Genomic DNA, 19,601 nt, shown 5'->3' with positions numbered 1-19,601 from the left:
CCATATCAAAGTTCCAATTAGAACCCCTATCATGTTCGTACACCAGACTAGCTTTGGCCAGCAGTAGCTAACTTTAGATTACACTCCCTACTGGTGCATTGACATATTGCCAGTGCCCATTGGACATGCACGATTCACTGATAACCTCTTTGTGACTATGCTGGCATATTCTGAATTTCAAAGCAATGTGGCTGGTGGTTTCGGAGAAGTCGAAAATGAGCAAAATAGACATGGTGCTATGAAAATAACAAGTCTGAGTGTAGTCCATGTCAACAACATTCATGCCAAATTTCAAAGCAATCTGACAAGAGGTTGTGGAAAAAATCATTTTTAACCATAAATGACAAAAATATGTCAACATGCAATGTCATGAAATGAACAAATCTGACAGAGTACCATCCAAGGTAGGTGTGGTAAGAATAGCAAGACAATCCAGCTGAAGATTGTGGAGAAGAAGTTGAAAAAAGTTGACGATCGACGTACAACGGACGGACTGGTTGGTTTATTGCTCAGCGTGTACAACGTATTAGTTCGGTAATCAACATTCGAGTGGCATCGGTTGTAAAATTTTTTAAGCATCGACTAAAATCCACCTTTGAACAAAATTAGGCTGTACACCATTGAACTCACTATTTTTAGTGTATCAAACATTTTTGAAATGTCATTTACACAAGAAATGAGAGATGTTACATATCTTTTGACTAGACATAGAAGAAATAAATTTGATAAAGTGTTTAAATATAGTATATGGTAATATTGCCACATTGAAGATTATGTAAATATCTTTGTTTACACAACTACCCTGATTGTTCTGACAATTTCAAATAGCATCACTTAGTTTACTCCTCAGAATGGAATCTGCTTTTATTTTTTTATTAAAAGAGTAACGGTATGCAAGCATCAGAGTACCCAATATCAAAACAAAGACCACCAAAATCTTATCCCAATCTTTGTAATAAACACGTGTGACATTTCTGTTGATAAACATTGATTTTTCCACAATCCAATGCACTCTTCGAATGAAATTCTTTTAATGAAAATCATAAGTATGGGCGCGACTTGCACTGAATACCGCCGGTGAATTTTCGATACCTTCCAATCACCTAAAAAATTCCTACTTAACGTATGGTAACGTCTGTTTGCCAACAGCCAAAATCATCTTTGTTTATACGAGACCCATACATCTTGCGTGACATTTGGTAACGTCTGTTTGTACTTGTTGATCTGTGCTACAGCCGAAGTCGCAATTTTTGTTTATACGAGACCCATACATCTTGCACATGCGTGACGCGACGCGACGCGACGCGACAACTACCACGCTTTTATTGTTTTAAACAAAAGCAGCTAGCACAGAATTGGATAAAAAGTGTTCAGGGTAATTTGTTTTTATTTGGTATTCAGACAAATTTCAAGAATCAGAAGAATAACATTGTTGAACAGTTGCGTCTTAAATGTCATTTAGTGGCTACAAGTGTGGTTAAAAGGTGCATCTCATACTTGACAAAGCAAGATTCTTGTTTTACAATTATCATTTGAAACTATGCCCTCTTGTTGCAGTATTATAAAAAACTTTTGCTCATATACAGTAAAGCACATTGAAATAGCTACATGCCATTTTAGGAATGAATTATCAGAATCTTGGTTTAGCTAAAGTGTCAACAATCTCATTGTGAAGAATATACTTAAATGAGAGACATCTTAAATTAGTGAATTAGCTGAAGTACCATGCCACCTAAAAAGAAACGTATCACCTATTTTTTTTTTCGACTGATGAATTTGAAAATATCTATTGCATTTTAAATCAGACTAATTATTGTGAAGATAATGTGAATTCTTTGTTGCAGAAGTTCAAGAAATGCAATTTTTTTCAACTGGACCCTCTTCTCCTATTAATAATGCAAAAATTAATGGTTCACTGAAGTGAAATTAAAGTTCAGTAAATAACACCCCCCCCCCCCCAAAAAAAAAATTAACATTTTTACAATATGTCTTTAACACGTCAGCACTACAAGAGAGCATAATATTAGGCATACAATGATGAAATGAGAAGATCCTGGGTGTACAGTGTTACTTTGTATATCCTGTGCATTGAACTGGTAATGTTTTCCCATACAACCAAAAACTCAATACAATGATCATCAGTTGGATCAATGGTCCAGTGATTTTATTTTCTGAAATAATACAACTTATTATTACATAACATCAGAATACTTTGTAAGATTCCTTACATTCCATACCATGTAATAGTAAGCACACATGCACTGTGGTTTTAACTGGTCACACAACAGGAACATTGCTGTACCCACAATGAAGGAAATTCAAAACACACAAAACAATCCAAAAACCATTACAAAGCAGCAGCACCGGAGATAATTTCAATCAACTCTCTGGTAATGACAGCTTGACGTGTTCGGTTGTATTTTAGTGTTAATTTGTCAATCATTTCACCTGTAACAAAATAAAGTATATATTATTAGCCTACTAAAAATAATAATTTTTTTTTTTAAATAAAAGTTTTCTACTCGTCCATTTTACAACTGTTAAAATACAACGAGCAACCTGTCGGCTGAGATAGCTCCGCTGTTAGCAATGCACATTTCAATTAAAGAACTGAAGATATCATTAGAAAATAAACAATAAAGCAATCAGACTCTCTGATTTCAACAAAAATTCGAAAATACCGGTATCACTTTTCACAAAAAATTACAAAAATATTCACCAGAATTGAAGATATCATCATGAAATGAACAAATCTGAGAGAGTTCCACATGTAGTACCTATATATGTAATATTAAAGCAATTGAACTTGCGGTTTTCAATAAGAAGTCGAAAATATCACTTTTTACCAAAAATAAATTCATTAAAATTAGATAATTGAAGATACCACGAAGTGAACAAATCTGTGAGAGATCCACCCAAGGTGCCTATATACCAAATTAGAAAGCATTCAGAATTACTTTTTCAAAGAAAAAGTATATCAATTTTGACCAAAAATCACAAAAATATTCAGCAAAAAATTTGAGACAAATCTGAGAGAGAACCATTTAAGGCACTTGCATATCAAACTTGACAAGCCATGCATGGCACAGTCCCCGTTAGTTATCAAGTTTAAGATATATAGTTTTGTTTGTAGTAATATAGCTGGAATATAACCATGTCAGGAATATGATTTTTTAACATTAAAATAATTGACAATTGTATCTGATCGTCAAAAATGTACTTGTCCATATTGAGAGATATTGCTTTGGAACAGCATTCAAAATCAGCCATTTTGAATACATGTATATATATAACATGATGTATAACGAATATATAAAATTTGAATATAATCAGTCAAAGCATGTAAGAGATATGGCTCTAGAAGCCCAATCATTAAAACAAAATGGCCGCCAGACAGCCATTTTGAATTCGATCTGAAAAATAAATGATGTGACGGGGACTAAAAACATTCTGACTTGCGGTTTTTGAAGCAGAAGTTGAAATTGTAAAGTTGACGCTGACGACTGAGACTGACAATCAGTAATATGAACAGCTCCGCTGTGTTGACTTTGTCAACAGCAGAGATAAAACTTGTGCTGCCTTAATTTACACAATTTACACATAAAAACTACTACTAAAATTATCCATTGCTCAGAAAATTTAACTAAAATTCAGAAAATTGGGCAAATATGAATAAAATAGAACAAATGACACCAATACAAGAACCTTTTGCCTAGAATGAAATGCAAACGATTTTCCATTCATTGTTATATATCCAGCAATAAAGCTCAACATATTAGACTTGTTTAATACACAATTCATAGTTTTAAATGCCCTGAAACATCCAAGAATTATAAAATAATTACCAGCATTCTTTGAAGCGGCTTCCATAGCTGTCATTCTAGCACTGAGTTCACTGCAAGCACCTTCCTTCAGTGTAAAGTATACTAGATTGACAAGGGAAAACTCACAGTAGTTCTGCAGGACCTCTGAATCTACATCATCATATATGCTGATCTTATCTATACACAGAAAATCAAAGAAAGCTTAGAAAGAACTCCCATGTGCTGAGAGTATTGGAGACACATTAAATATAATTTGAAATTACTTAGCTGAAAACTAATTATGCAAATCAGAAAATTAACATGAGCAGATTTGATTGTAAAACTAATGAGGTCTGCGCAATGTAACAAAAACTCTATGTACCAAGTTTAATTGAAATGTGATTAGAACCAAAAAATTATGAATTATTATGCTAATTGGGGAAATAATATGAACAGAGTTTGACCCCAAACTAATTAGGTTTGTACATTGTCCTAGAGCATCTTTGTACTAAGTTTCATTAAAATGGAAATTAGTACTTTAGATATCAGTGTGAAAGCTTAAAATTGGTTAATTATGCAAATTGGGTAATTAATATGTACAGATTTTAACCCACAATTATCCAGGTCTGTCTATTGTCCTACAGCATCCATGTATAAACATTCATTGATATGTGATGATTACCGTAAAAACCCGCAAATAAGCGCCACCCTCAATTAAGAGCCACTCAGTGAAAATTTGTTACATTTGACCCTCCATTAAGAGCCACCAAGAGTTGAGTGGTTTTGTCAACAAGAACCCAGAAATAAGTGCCAGCCACCCGGTTGTTTACAATCAGGCAGACACCGAGCTTATCGTGCCTCACTTCCACCTGCATTGTTTATTCCCCCATAGAAGGAGCGAGACAAATAAAGATTATCCCCATAACTTGCCTGATGTCCTGTGTAATTGAGAACGGAAGAATGATAGACGAAAGAAATGCACTGAGAGCGTGAATGTGACTGTCAACTTGTCCATTTTATATTTCTGACACACAATCGACTAATTCACAAACTATTCATAGCAACTACTAGTATGTTTTTTGCCGAAACACCGAAGGACACGTTGAGATATTCATTGTCAATGTTGTCTTTATAACCAAGTAAAGAACGTCACGATTTTAGAACGCCTTTATCGGAAAATCGGAGGTATCGAAAATACATTCTCACAGACGGACCGGAACAGGAAGTCAGCAGAAAACAAAAGATTTTTTCCTTAGCGTGGGGGAAATTTGGTTAGCGTGGGGGAAAACAGAGGTGTTAATCCGGTCATGGCAACGTTTGAAGGATCGTGACGTAGCTCCGACTGTGAGAATGTAATGATTACGCAGCCCACTTTCGCTGATCTTGATTTTGGGTTATTTTTTGCATTTTATTTGAGACGTTCGTTTTTGGATGATTTGAGACAAAATGTTCAGGGAAGTAACAAAATAACTGGCATTAGTTTGGAGAGGACTCTCTTGCCGAAAATAATCAAAATTGAAGTCGAATGGATTAGTTCCACAAACTTGTGCGATCAACTTGTCTTACAGTAAAGTGAAGTCTACGTGACCCGCCTGACCCAAATATTTAAATTAGCTATTTGTGAGAATTGAAAATAATCTGAACTTGTACCAATCAGAAAATGCCTTGTAACAGGCCTGGGCTTTCGTGAATGATTTCGTCTCTCCGATTGGTCACAGGAAATTATTTTTAATACATGTAATTGTTACTTTCTCGGTATCGTTTCGTATTTGGTTATATAGGGGTGGGGCTATAGTTTGACCCTGTTTGCGTGGACTGTGAAGTACGTGAATATCATTATAAGCTGGCTTGATTATGAAACAGGAAATATAAACCAAAGCTGTACTGTCAGACGTCTAGCGCAATTAAAACAATGCCCAAGTACCCAAGCTGTACAAATCTATAGAAAAACGTGTTTTTATTTATTGTTTTTGCCATAAATACAAGTGATTGGGCATCATTTTTATCATTCGTTCCATGCTTCCTTTACAAGTATGTCCTCTCCTGTCGCTGCTGGTCAGATCAATTCTATCCGAAACTATTTTATATTGTCACCAAATCAACCACCACGCCAGCCACAGCCACGCAAGTTATTCCCAGTTTTCAAGAAAAAAGTTTGCCGTACCAAACTTGGTAAACAATTGTACAAGTGATTCGAGTGTTGGGTCAGACACTGAGAGTGCTACCAAATCCGACTTCAGGCATCGCTACGCATTGTCAGCGAAACGTGACTTCAGGCATTGCTACACATTGTCGATGAAACGTCGAATCGTCGTATTTATTTGACATTTGTTATTCCCATAACAGTATTTTTACAGAATAAATTAATTGCAATGATACATCATTAATAATTACTTGTCTGTTTTGGTTGTGTGTGTGTTTGCCTATCCCCTTCCCTATTTCACAATGGAAAACCGAAAATTGACTAATCATTATGCAAATTAGGTAATTAGTATCCACGGATTATTACCAAAAACTAATCAAAACCTAGCATTAGTTCAGAAAATCTATGTACCAAGTTTCATCAAAATCCAATGAGTGGTTGTTTAGATATCAGTGGAACAGTCATGGAACCACTAAAAAATAGCTAATTATCATGCAAATTAGGTAATTAATATGCACGGATTTTTACCAAAAACTAATCAAATCTGCGCATATGTTCAGAGCATCTATGTACCAAGTGTCATCAAAATCCAATGAGTGGTTCTTTAGATATCAGTGGAACAGTCATAGAACACCTAAAAAATAGCTAATTATCATGCAAATTAGGTAATTAACGAGCATGGATTTTTACCAAAACCTAATAAAATCTGCGCATTAGCCCAGAGCATCTATGCACCAAGTTTCATCAAAAACCGAGGTATGGTTCTTGAGATAGCAGTGGAACAGTCGGACACACATACACACACACACACACACACACACACACATACATACATACAGACACACTAACTGCAAAGACTCCCATTTTGTGCTTCGCACATGGGAGTCAAAAATGTCATCACTAACAAAAGTACATGTACAAATTTGTGTGCATGAATGAAGAGCAGCATTTTTTAATGCTTAGTTGAAACAAGCAGCCTGTCGGCTGAGATAGCACCGCTGTTAGCAATGCATATTGCAATTAAAGAACAGAAGATATTCATTAGAAAATGAACAATATGTATAGTACTAGTATCAAAGCAACAGGACTTACTGTTTTCAACAAGAATTCAAAAATATCACTTTTCACCAAAAATATCATCAAAATATCAGCTAAAAACTCTGTAAACTGCAATTGCTTAATAACTTTTCTGAAGTGATGTTTGAAAAACTACGAACCGAGAACTGCTCTGTGTGAGGCACTAGCAAGCACATATCTGAATTGTATGCTGTCATTCCACTTGTAAACATGGAAGGTGTCTGTGCATCTTCATGAATGTATTGCATGCTGTGTTCTGCATTGTCAAGTAGCGCAATTGGTGGAAAGTCAACTGATTTGTCTGGTAGCTGATATCACCAGCTTACAAGTCGACATGTGGACTGTGGTTACAGCCACTATCATTAACATCTGAGCTAGGTGAGATGACTACTTGGTGTAATCGCCAATGAAGGTTACAGCAAGTGTAAAAGAATAATATTATGGTTGTTTCTACGATAATCAATAGTGCAATAATGTTCGAATTTCATTTTGAAAACTGTCTCCATACGTAAGCCAGGATGGGGGCTTGGCATGTTCGATCAGAGGTTTGGTGTAAAGTTACAGCTTTGGTTTAATATTATGGTTGTTTCTACGATAATCAATAGTGCAATCATGTTCGAATTTCATTTTGAAAACTGTCTCCATACGTAAGCCAGGAAGGGGGCTTGGCATGTTCGATCAGAGGTTTGGTGTAAAGTTACAGCTTTGGTTTCAAAAAATCTGTACGATTTTACACATTGACCTTAATTTAACCTTAATTTGGTCATGCATACACTCTTGTTTCTACTACCCCCTCCCCACCATAGTCATGAAGTTTCATGATTTTTCAGAGTGAACATGATCCAGACGTTGCAGAGAGTTTATTTTGAATTAGGCAGAGGGTTCTCCCCGCCTATTCACATAGTTCATACCCACCATAGACTCCGGCCAGTCAAAATGACTATTTTGAACTGTGGGCATTAATCAGCAATTCTGCCGGTGACAGAGAGATAGAATCTAGGTCAGGGGAAGCCCCATGACCCCAAGATTCTCTTTCCCTTACGTCACGAACCACGTGGCCAAGGCCATATGGCAGCGCCATTAACTGCTGTACAATCACTCTGGTTCCTTTCTTTCCGCCTCAAGGACTTAGACCAACGCTACGGAATAAGGGGAGTGGTTGGGGGGGACCCAGAGTCTATGGTGGGTATGAACTATGTGAATAGGCGGGTTCGGAGAACCCTCTGCCTAAATTCACTACGTTCAAATACCCACCATAGACTCCGGTCAGTCAAAATGACTATTTTGAACTGTAGGCAGTCTGACGCCGATAGGTGGCGGGTTTTCTGAGCAAACAGAAAATTATGAAAGTCTTTTCTCAGTCCGGGATAAACACTCTACAGTAATCACTCAATACCTTAGTTAGGGCCCAAAAAGGGTGGTGTCTTCCCTTGCCTGTGCTGTCCCCGGAGCAAGAAGCCAAAATGCTGCTACGGTGACAGGGTTCGGTGTGCCCGAGAAAGCTAGACCCCAACCCAATTCTGGGGGTAGTGAGCTTTCGAAGTAAAGACCGAAACAGTTCTGCATGAGGGCATAGGCCGCAAAGCGGGACCTGGGAGCTTTCGGGGAGTGCTGATGGTAGAGAAATCTGTCCGTAAAAAATGCCGAGACTGACTTATTGCCGATGCGCAAGGACCCTTGTGGTCGTTCGGGCTGGGTCAGCAAACCAAGACTGACCCTGGGATTTGGTTCTAGACGAGAAACCTGATTCGTGTCTTTAGCACAACTTGATTGTCCATAACGGCAGTACATCATCCGAGAATGCCCCCGACAATGCCCCCAGCTCTGGCAGACGCCTACCTGAGGCGAGAGCCAGTAGGAAGACTATTTTCCACGTCAAAAATTTGAGTGGTGCTGATCGGAGAGGCTCAAAAGGCGGTCTGCTTAGAGCAGACAACACAGCCGACAAGTCCCAGTTGGGCGGTTCCCTTGTATGGGGTCTTGGCGTCTGGAAAGCAGTAAATAATCTCCTAATAGAACAATCGGCTAGTCTTGTTCACGTACGTTCTCAATGGTGGGGGACAAGGTCGACCTGCAGCCAACGATCGCTGCGTAGGACAAACCCACTTCGTCAAACAGGTGGACGAAAGAGCCTGCTACCTGGCCAATAGAGGGATGGTATGGATCAATCTCCCTTCCGCTACACCAATCAGTGTATGCTTGCAGCCTAGAAATGTAGGCCGCGTTCGTGGAATCCCTGTTCGCCAGGATGTTGGCAGCCCGCTCAGATGAAGCTTTCGTATGTGCGTGTCAACTGAGAGCCTCTATGTCTGAAAGTGATACCCGCTGGGCTAGTTGGTAGTGCGCCGTCTGGTTGGGATGGCAGCTCCGGTAAGTCCGGAAGCACTACTGGTGTTTCGACTAGCATTTCTGACAGAAGTGGAAACTAGGCCTTGCTTGGTCAATCGGGTGCGACCAATGATAATATGCAGGTGTGCACCTGTCGAAGTTTTCTCCGGTGCCGGGTGAACTAGCGGGAAGGGAGGAAAGGCGTACACAACTAAGTGGGTCCATGGGGTTAGCAAAGCGACTCTGGCCCAGGCTTCTTGAGTCTGTTGATATGGTGGTCCTGAAACTAATGCGGGGGCCATATCCTTGGGCTTGTTCGTCCAATAGATGCGCTCCCCAACCCTGGGGGGAGGCATCTGTTACCAGAGTCATACCTGCGGTGAGTGGGTCCAAGGGGGCCCCCTGTCCGAGGTCGACCACCAGGGCAAGGCTTCCTTCACTTGGTCAAAGATCGAAACCTGCCTATCTAGTTCCCATAGGAGAGCTCGGCATTATAACAAGCGTTATACCAGGCAGCTGCATAGTGTGGCCTCTGGAACGTCCCTTCGAACCAAGGTCATCATTCTGATGATCCGCATTAGTTCTGGGAGGGACACTGAGGGAACGCTGACTAGGCGTTCTGCTAGGCTGCTTAGCGCTAAGCAACACGCTTGAAATAGCTATACCAAACTTAACTCTGTGTCAGAACTCCATGCCTAGGGACACCAACTGCGCATTGGGTTGAGATGGGACTTGTCGATTTACTAACAAGCCCAACTGGTGAAGTAAATCCTGTGTTAGCCTGACGAGTTTGGCTATTAACCCTTTGTCCGGGTTGTGTAGTAACCAGTCGTCTAGGTACGGATTGAGGTGTACCGACATTTGGTGAAGCAGCAGCACTACCCGTTTCATCACTCTGGTGAACACGTAAGGCACTGTGCATAACCTGAACAAAATTCTGCCCCGTTGGGCGATTCGAAAGAGATGGCAACTCGCTGGGTGCATCGGTATGTGCTGGTAGGCCCCACTTAAAGTGTAATTGAATTGGGCCAATTGACTTTTTTTGTGTGCAAAATTTATTTATAAACAACATTATGAAAAAATATCAAGTGACAAGGGTATATAAATTGGGTAAACTGTCAATGATATTCCCAAATTGGGCCACGCACCCATCTCTTGTCACCTTCAAGTTTTTCCGGCATTACGAGTGTTGCCGAAATGGCGCCAGCAGGAGATAGCTAGCAGACAGGATAGTTTACCATTTTCCATACGCACGCGTTTAGTAAACCAGCATATACAATGAGCTACCACGATCGTTATCATGGCGAAACGCCGTGTTGTTGGCGGGTGCAGCAACACACACGGCGATCGCGCAAGTCTTTATGCGTTGAAAGGATTCAAATTTACGATATCAGTGGACCAAAGTTGTCAAGAACACTAGGAAATATTGGGATGGACCTTCTCCTTATAACGTTATCTGCAGTGCCCATTTTACGCCTGTATCATTTATCAGTAGTCACTTGTCCCAATTCACTTTAAGACTAGTGGGGCTAGCCAATCGAAACGGTGGATGGAGAGAAGAACCCTGAATGGCGTCTCCATGTGGAACCGATCGAGGAGCACATACTGATTCAGTCTGCCTTGGTCCAGAACTGGACGCCCGCCACTTGTCGATTTGGTACTACGAACACATTTGGGTAGAAGCCTCTACTTCCTGCCTGATTGCTTCCGCCTTGCGGGAGTCTCCTGGCAGTGCCCAATAAGGGAGACACTGACGGGGGAGATGGAGATTTCAGCGGTATCCCGTAACAGGATGTCACCACCTGGAAAGGTCCAGGGATCGGTCACCCGCTGTCTCCAAACCGGACTACATCAGCGCAATCTGTGTACAAGAATATGTGGCCATGGGTTAGGCAGTTGCGAGGAGGGGGGGGGGCTCTATTCTCTCATGAGACGAGTTCCCAAAGGCCTGAAGTAGTCACTATGTGACCTGGAGAAGGGCAAGGAGCCACCACCTGGCTCTTTCCCTGGGGCGTGCCACTACTCTTCCCTCCTGTGGAAGGGTACGAGTGCTTGCCTCTTGGCCGACTCTGGCTAGCGGACGACGCCTTAGGGCATTGTGTTTTCTGTGCTTGGGGTGTCCTCCGCTTACCCTTAGCTGGGGCATCTGGCTAGCGGATTCGATCTGAACCCTCTGGTTCATTGCACTCCAAAGCTCCAAGACTGTACCCACCATTCCCCGAACAAAGAGGGTGGAAGATGTCCAGTCTGCATCACTGGGTGGGGACGTACCCCCTGACTCAGCTTGCCGGCGAAAACATGCATGTCTAGGAGGCTGGTGCGTTCTGCCTTCGAGGTCTCAGAGTCCTAGGCACGCACAATAATGTGCTCAAGCAACTCTGCCCTCAGGGCGTGATGGATAGTCTCAGATTGAGCTGGCGAGAATGCCCATGGAACGAGCTGTCCCCCTTTACCCGGTCTGCCCAATGGAAATTCGTGGTACCGGGGGTCTGGGGAAAGAGCCTTGGGATCCGGTTGAGGGTATTTTGGTCTCATCCCACACTTTTGGGACTGATCCCAAAACCACATGGACCGGGTAGCGTTTGGTCCAGCGGAAAGTGTGGCATAAGATTTTACCCCACCCAAGGGCCTTAAGCGTTACCTCCTCCGCGGTTGACCAATGTCCGCCCATCAACACAGTTTGTGCGCCCTTTGTCCCACTGCGCAATCGGACGAACAGGGAGAGACGTGCCGACGGGGTTGCCTTGGATTCCGATGCCCGTGATCTCATAAGCGTTAAAGCAACTGAAAGTGGTCACCTTAGGACCAGGGGTGGGGTATTTACATCGTATAACTAAGATCGATGAAACTCTGTATCACGAGTCGTTATGGATGGAAGACTGAGGGACCGCCCGAGGTACCGGTTGTATCTGACGCGAGCGAACTGTGTCTCTTTTTCACTTTAAATATGTGAGAGAAAGTGTGTTCGACTGTGCGTCTCATGACGGGGTCGGTTCCCTCTGGGGATGCCCATGGGTCGGTAAGAAGGGAGTCAAAACCCACAACCGAGGCCAGACACAAAGGTAAATTCGTTACCGTTGTACCATTACAGCGTGACAAACCCTGGCTGGCTGAAAGTAGGGGGGAGTCAACGTGTTCCCCGCCCTGAAAGCCCTGCCTCAAGATCGTAGGCTTGGCTGCCAGCACCCCGTTGGCATTCAGTGCCCGAGGCTCCAGAGGAGGCCCAGTGCAATTAGCCTGAGCCTCGGCCTCACCCAAATTGCCTTCAAGGCAAAGACCCCAAACCTTGCATGCAGCCACGGCGAAAAAGCATGTCGGATACAGGTTCTATGCTGGTCAATTCTGAATATAACCACTGCACAGTCTACTCAAAAACGAGGAGACCAAAAAATGGCAGCGAGTCATGGAGCTGTCATTACATCTATTCATTCCTAAATACGTAGATCAAGCATAAAATGAAGACGACATGCATGAGGGAAGCGAATTACAGTAGTAAAAGGTGACGTAACACAATCAACAAGTGATTAAGCTACAAGGTCCAGGTTTTATTTCTTTGTTGTGAAAAATGCTACACACAAAGGGGAAAACGACAAGAGTAAAAATGACAAGAAAAAACTTATCCTACCAGCTACAATGTTGCGTGCCGCCCAGTGGCAACAACCGAAGCCAGAAAGCCGGACAAGAAAAAAGCAAGCGATTCAGGAAGAGCTCGCTAAATTTCATCTCCATTCGATGCGGAGAAGAAGCAGAGTGATTGTCCAGCCGTTAATGGCGCTGCCATATGGCCTCTGTCACGTGGTTTGGGACGCAAGAGAAGAGAATCTTGGGCTCATGGGGCTTCCGCTGACCTAGATTCTATCTCTCCGTCATTGGCAGAATTGCTGATTAATGCCTACAGTTCAAAAGTCATTTTGACTGACCGGAGTCTATGGTGGGTAATTGAACATAGTGAATTGAACTTTGTGAGTGATGGTGCTATGCTACTCCTCTAGGAATATAATCACTCTGTCACATTTGTTTTTACTGATCCCAAGGAGGGTCACCAGTAGGAACTTACAAAGGGTGTGTGACGCGCCCAAGGGAGTATATATAAATTATGTTTCATATTGGGCAAGCCTTTTGTACTATGATTTTGAACTAGTGTACATTGTTATGTTCAGTTGACCATAAATTATGATTTATTATGCATTTCCACGATTGGGTTTTGGTTTGCACTGAAGTTGAATATAAAATACTGTTAGCTGCAGGTAATGTGAGTGCTAATAACTGTAAGTTTTAGTGCTGTCGTTTCTTGGGGAAGGCAAGGAATGTGCGAGATGTAAACACAGCATGTACATAAAAACTACATGTAAGAACGACATTTTTGCTTCTATTGGAAAAGAAAGAAGCACATATGGTGACTGGGAATATGGTAATAATGTTCTAAATACAGGCTTTGAAGCCAGTTGGGCACGTATGAACTGGAACTGAGGTTTCTAACAAGTAAATATACAGTGTTGTAAGGGCATTAACAATTGTAGACAGTGTAAGTATGTGTAAGGCAACAAATAATAGTGTTTAAGGCAACCATGTGTGGTTACATTATTGTTGGGGTTCACCCAATGGACAATTTTGGCTGGGCCGGCAATTTTATTCATATTTTGGTTGTTGTGTGCTCAACCTAATTGGGGCTTAAAGTTTTAGAGTCAAAAAATGTAACTTATTTTTCACACTACCTGGAATGCAAGAGATTAACAAAATACAATTCTTTTATATAATTTTAGTTTCACAAATGTAGATACAAATTTACATTACCACAATTGGTACTTTTATTTCAGGTTGACTAAGTGAAAACTTTAAAAACTAATACCAGATAATGGAAAGAGATTGCACACTAACCTGAATTTGAAATGGCATCAACAGTGAACACAGGTACAGTTGTTGTCTGAAAGGACACCACAGACCTGTAAGAAATCCAAATGATGAATTAGTAAACACAATGCTTGTTTAAAGCTTACAGTTGCATCATAATTAACAGTACTGTGGCACTGATTGGTTATATTTAATATACTTACTTGAATCTGTTATAATATAGTTTTCCCACATCAAACTCAAAGCCACTTTCTACAATGGCATTAGCTATGTTGGCAGCATCACCAAATGTTGAAGGTTTCTTACCAATATTGGAAACATGAAATAACATCTTGTCACTGAAGACTCTGTGGATAGGAACAAAATAATTTATACACCGTAAAAGACCTAATATAAACCATAGTTTATATTACAATGCATCAATTTAAAAATTGGGGTCAAAAGCTCAAGTTCGGGGTATGGTTTATATTACGTACATATTGCAATCACTAAATGGGCGTGGTCATTCCCTACCCCCACAATACATGCACAAAACAAACAATACATCGTACAATCTCTTGAACAGGCATCAGAAAGAAGAACAGAAGTTTCAAATAAAAACCAACACGAATGCATTGCTGAGTAATATATGATCACAGTAGTGCAATCGGCCATGCTGCGGTTCACAAGTAAATAACTTACTTGTTTTCGAAGTTTGAAATTGTTGTCAATGATTATTACTCAGTAGTGATTATAATAATGCACGAAAAATAAATTTGTTGAATTGTTATGTAATGCTAGTAAAATTCAACTGAGATTAACTGTAAGAATGATTTTGGTCACATGTAAACGCTTGATGCGACACGACATTCGGCCATCTTTGATTCAATTGCGAAAAAGTTGTCATGGACATGTATCCTAACATGTATAATCTATGTACTAAGTTTGAATGAAAACTGACAAAGCATGACCAAACTACAACATTTTCAAAAAACAAGATGGCTGCCAGTCGGCCATTTTGAATAGAATCGCTAAACCACTGCATGTGCATATGTCCCACATAAAGTACTAGGCACATGCAAAGAATGAACGAAATTAGTCCAAAGGATTCTGAAATACAACTCTGGATGGACACGCGCATGGCCAGACGAACCGATGAACGCATGCATGCACAGACGGTCAGAGGACATGTATCCTAACATGTATAATCTATGTACCAAACTTGAATGCAAATTGACAAAGCATGTGTAAAATGCAACATTTTCAAAAAACAAGATGGCTGCCAGTCGGCCATTTTGAATCGAATCGCTAAACCACTGGATGTGCATATGTCCCACATAAAGTACTAGACACATGTAAAGAATGAACAGAATTGATCCAAATGATTCTAAAATACGACTCCGGATGGACGGACGGACGCACATATTTATTTTTGAAACTTACGAAACACTGAAGTATTCATAAGGAGTATTGACAAAGGTTGCTGTTCGAACAAAAACAGTTTCACTGCGCGTTTGACATCTCATAGCTGAACAATAAATAGGTATGAATATTTTTTAGGCACGTGGTCGAAACAAATGAATAGGATTAGGAACAATGCCATTTTGGACCAGCTGGTTGAAACAATGAAGTTGGTCATGGTCTTGTTGAATTGGGGGTGCGGTTAGTAATACCGGTAAGGTACTTTTCATGTTTTCACTGCACACCAAATTTCGGCTTTGGGGGTGCAGTTACTATTATGTATGCGGTTTACATTAGGACTTTAACGGTACACAAAGAAAAATTGACACCGTGAATGTATTCAAGACAATCTTCTAAAACGTCAGGTAACAGGGTCTCTTTATATTAAACACGGAAATGACAACTGATGGCTTACATTAGGTTTTAAGAAAAAACATGAAATTAACATATCACATGTAACACACTACCGCTAAATTCACCAAAAAGCCAGTATTAGATTGCAATCTGTGTGTGTAATTATAAAGATTAGATCATTTTTTATCATGAACATGCCAAAGTAAAGTGGTACTATGATTTTGTTCAGTTTTCATTGACCAACCTTTGTAAAATCAGTCTAGATTTGTCACCAATGCAGGCAATTTTGACATCAACATCTGCAGGTTTTTCAGCTACATCAGCTTTAATAGCTTTACATATGCTTGAATGGATTCCACCACATAATCCACGGTCACTGGACATAGCAACAAGTAGATGGTTGGGTTTAGTCTCATCTTGTGTTATTTCAGCTCTGTTATAGAAAGCTGAAAGGATAAAAACAGTGATGTTAATATTAGTATTATGCATTTTAGATTGATACCCACAAACAATCTGTATTTGTATCAAAGTATTGCAGTTCAGAACTCTAAGGGCAACAAACTTCATTCCAAATCTTCTAAGATATATCTTAAAATATGTTATGGAAACTGAAGGAAATATTTGACTGTTAAGTTTAATTATTCACTGGGTTTTATATTTATACATATTAGTAAATGTGTTTCTATTACAAATTTAAAATCTGTCAAATATCCATGGAAGCTTAAATTTGCTAAAAGGGCATCAAGGCTATAGCTTCATGGTTGATAACAGTTTAAAACCCTCTTGCTAGCAGAAGCTGTTGATGACAACAATCACATAGCAGCCACTCATAACAAGTTCCTCTTGTTGACATGTTACTGTCAAATATTTTAGCTGGAATAAATTTTCGCTGATAAGACTTATTGGGTGTTTTGTATGGAATTTATTTTCACTGATACCTGACAAGTTGAATGTAAAATATGGGAAAAAGGGTATATTCACTGGATTTTATTTTCACTGAACCTTTCCTTCAGTGAAAATAGCAAAAATTAATTCCAAGTGAAAATAAAGTATTTTACAGTGACAATGTGCTGGACCGTTTCTGCCATGGTTACGAGAATAGTAACCATGTTTCTGCCCACTATTTACCGATCACTTGAAAAAAGACTTTAATCCTTCAACAACAAAATAGAAACGAAACATAGTCCACAGTTGTACATTTGGGGGTACACCTTTTTTAGCTTTGCCTTTATTCAGTCACGTTTTCAATTTGATCGCCATGGATGCCATCAAATACGCTGTACACAAGCTAGAGTGAGAGTGTAAAATTCAGCCAAAGTTCGAGCAGAAACCATGTTAGCGTCCATGCCCCACTTTTGTGCAATTTATATGGGGTCACATCCGGCAAAGAGCCCACCCCCTTCAAAATGCCACTAATTTAAAACTTGGTCCTTGATCATTGTTTAACGAATACTGGTAAATCGTTTTTATATGATACACGTGGACATATCGACCACTGTGAATGTTGTGAATGCATAGACCATGATAACTGTGCGTAAACTACGCTTTGACAAGTATTGTTAATAAAAGTAAAATGCGGTAACAGTTTTCTCTACAAATAAAATTTAAAGAGGACGCTAATTTGCATACAATTAGCATATCTAATTTGCATATAATTAGCATATCAATCAAACATTTCAAAGAAAATTCTTAGCACTTTTATATTTACATTAACCTCAAATACTGTGTACAAGTACTATACTAATGTTCTTGAATTATTTAGATGAATAAATTAAACCACTTGATGTAAAAAAAAATATCAACTTTGACAGATGAATATCAATTTTATTCTCTGTAATGGAACAATGTGAAATTCTAGCCTTTCATTTCTTTTAAATTTCTTTCAAGTATTTTAATTTTCATTAGTTTTATAAATGCACTGACATATTGTAATAGTTGAAAAACCCGAGTAATAAGAAAAATATTTTCACATAAAATTACCATTTAATTCGATGACTGTAAATAAATTAATCGTAATGTTGATTGCATTATGGGTACTGAGGAAAAAGGTCAAATCAAATACCGTGTCATCCATGTTGTTTCAGTGTTTTGTTTTGGTGATTCTTTTTACTTTTCGCCAATAAAACGTAAGTAACAATCAATTGGACCAATAAATTGTTGGTTCTTTGTTCTCAAGTATCAGGAATGATGAGGGAACTTGTTTTGACTCTCCCATTGCGTGATTAACGCAATGCTTGTGAAAATCACTTCAAGCATCTAGCCATTGTTTTTTGTTTATTTATTCGGCCAGTTTTTCCCCAGACATCCAATCCATTGTCCTAGTTGTCATCTATGCCACTAATTGTCTTAGTTCTTTGTTTTATGGCCTGTCAATTAGTAAGAGGTCTCTCAACAACGTCGTTGGGACATCTTCCGGGACTCGTGAAACAGCTGTTCACCGAAAACAAAGGAGGGCGCTGAACATAAATAGAGGGGCGCTACAAATTGAAGAGGGGCGCAAATAAATTAAAGAGGGGGCTGCGTCCTTCTTAAACCCATTGTGGAGAACACTGGGTAAATATTTCAAACAATATTCCGTTACTAGTGAAAAAACCATGTCGTTTATTCGCCAAAATCAATTCCAACAGATCATACTACATGGATAACTCACTTCCGCATTGAGTCAATTTCCAAAGAATTGCGTCAGTACAACACAGCATTCTGATTGGTTAATACCAGACTTAACCCATTAGGTCAAAGGACATTGTTGCAGGTCAAATCATGCAAATACATCATGGCAGAAAGTGCTTTTCTTCATTGTAAAAGTCAATGATGATGCAACTAATTTCGTAATTTTATTTTTCCTCAAAGACGTAATATCTCATAGCTTATTTGAATATGTTAATGACCATTCAGCCACCTCATGGCGAACAACACAGAAGAGATTTACCAATTGTAGTATGATTTTTTGGCATCAATTTTGTTAGGAAAAAGGCATAATTAATTGTTTTCGAAAGATAAACTGAGCACTGAAGAAGAATTTAACACTTTTTATGATGATTAACAGCTCATTGTCAAAATTAAGCTTTACCCATTCATGCTAGCCACAATAAACATACTATTGAATAGGCGTCAATGACTATGAATAACCTAAATTAGACTAGGCATCAGAAAAAATTGAAAAGTTTGAATAATTACGCTTAATCTAGAGATTTTATGATATTCCTTAGATAACATCAATCAGTACTCAGCCTGACGTATGATAACAAAATGATTGGTCCCAGGATTCACACCTCTCGTCGTCTCGTCTTCCATGTTACTGAAACTACAGTCTTTTGCTTGACTTTTTAAACAATGTTGCAAGTTTAGGTTTTGAACGCCACTGAAACGACTGTGCTGAAACAACCAGCAAATAATTTTATTTTGGTCAAATCCCCCCCCCCCCCCAAGAAATTTAGACATGCTGTGTGACAATGTAAACAAAACTGTTAAAACAAAAATGTCACTTTCTCATTACACATTGGCAACTCTGTATCAACATGTTGGAAATTCTACAGACAATTCAATTTGCATGCCGTGTGTTTGCCTGAATTCAGAAGTTTGCGGCAACCATGAGACTTGTCATA

At 39.6% G+C, this 19,601-nt stretch overlaps 1 protein-coding gene across 1 annotated transcript in view; it reads right to left on the bottom strand.

Moving 5' to 3' along the window:
- Positions 1-1,369: 1,369 nt before the first annotated feature.
- LOC100366478 (ATP synthase F(1) complex subunit gamma, mitochondrial-like) overlaps positions 1,370-19,601 on the bottom strand; it is a 32,026-nt gene continuing 13,794 nt past the window's right edge. The window contains exons 4-8 of the mRNA XM_002739503.4: positions 16,241-16,442; positions 14,406-14,549; positions 14,230-14,294; positions 3,846-4,001; positions 1,370-2,448 (exon numbers count right to left, since the gene is read on the bottom strand). Coding sequence (XP_002739549.1) covers positions 2,348-2,448; positions 3,846-4,001; positions 14,230-14,294; positions 14,406-14,549; positions 16,241-16,442 — 668 coding nt within the window. The 3' untranslated portion in view covers positions 1,370-2,347. The remainder of the gene's footprint in view (positions 2,449-3,845; positions 4,002-14,229; positions 14,295-14,405; positions 14,550-16,240; positions 16,443-19,601) is intronic.

The sequence above is a fragment of the Saccoglossus kowalevskii genome, chromosome 3 (assembly GCF_978046115.1).
Source record: "Saccoglossus kowalevskii chromosome 3, keSacKowa6.1, whole genome shotgun sequence".
Lineage (NCBI taxonomy): Eukaryota > Metazoa > Hemichordata > Enteropneusta > Harrimaniidae > Saccoglossus > Saccoglossus kowalevskii.
Note: the sequence above shows the minus strand (reverse complement) of the source record. Positions and strands in the feature narration are given on the sequence as shown.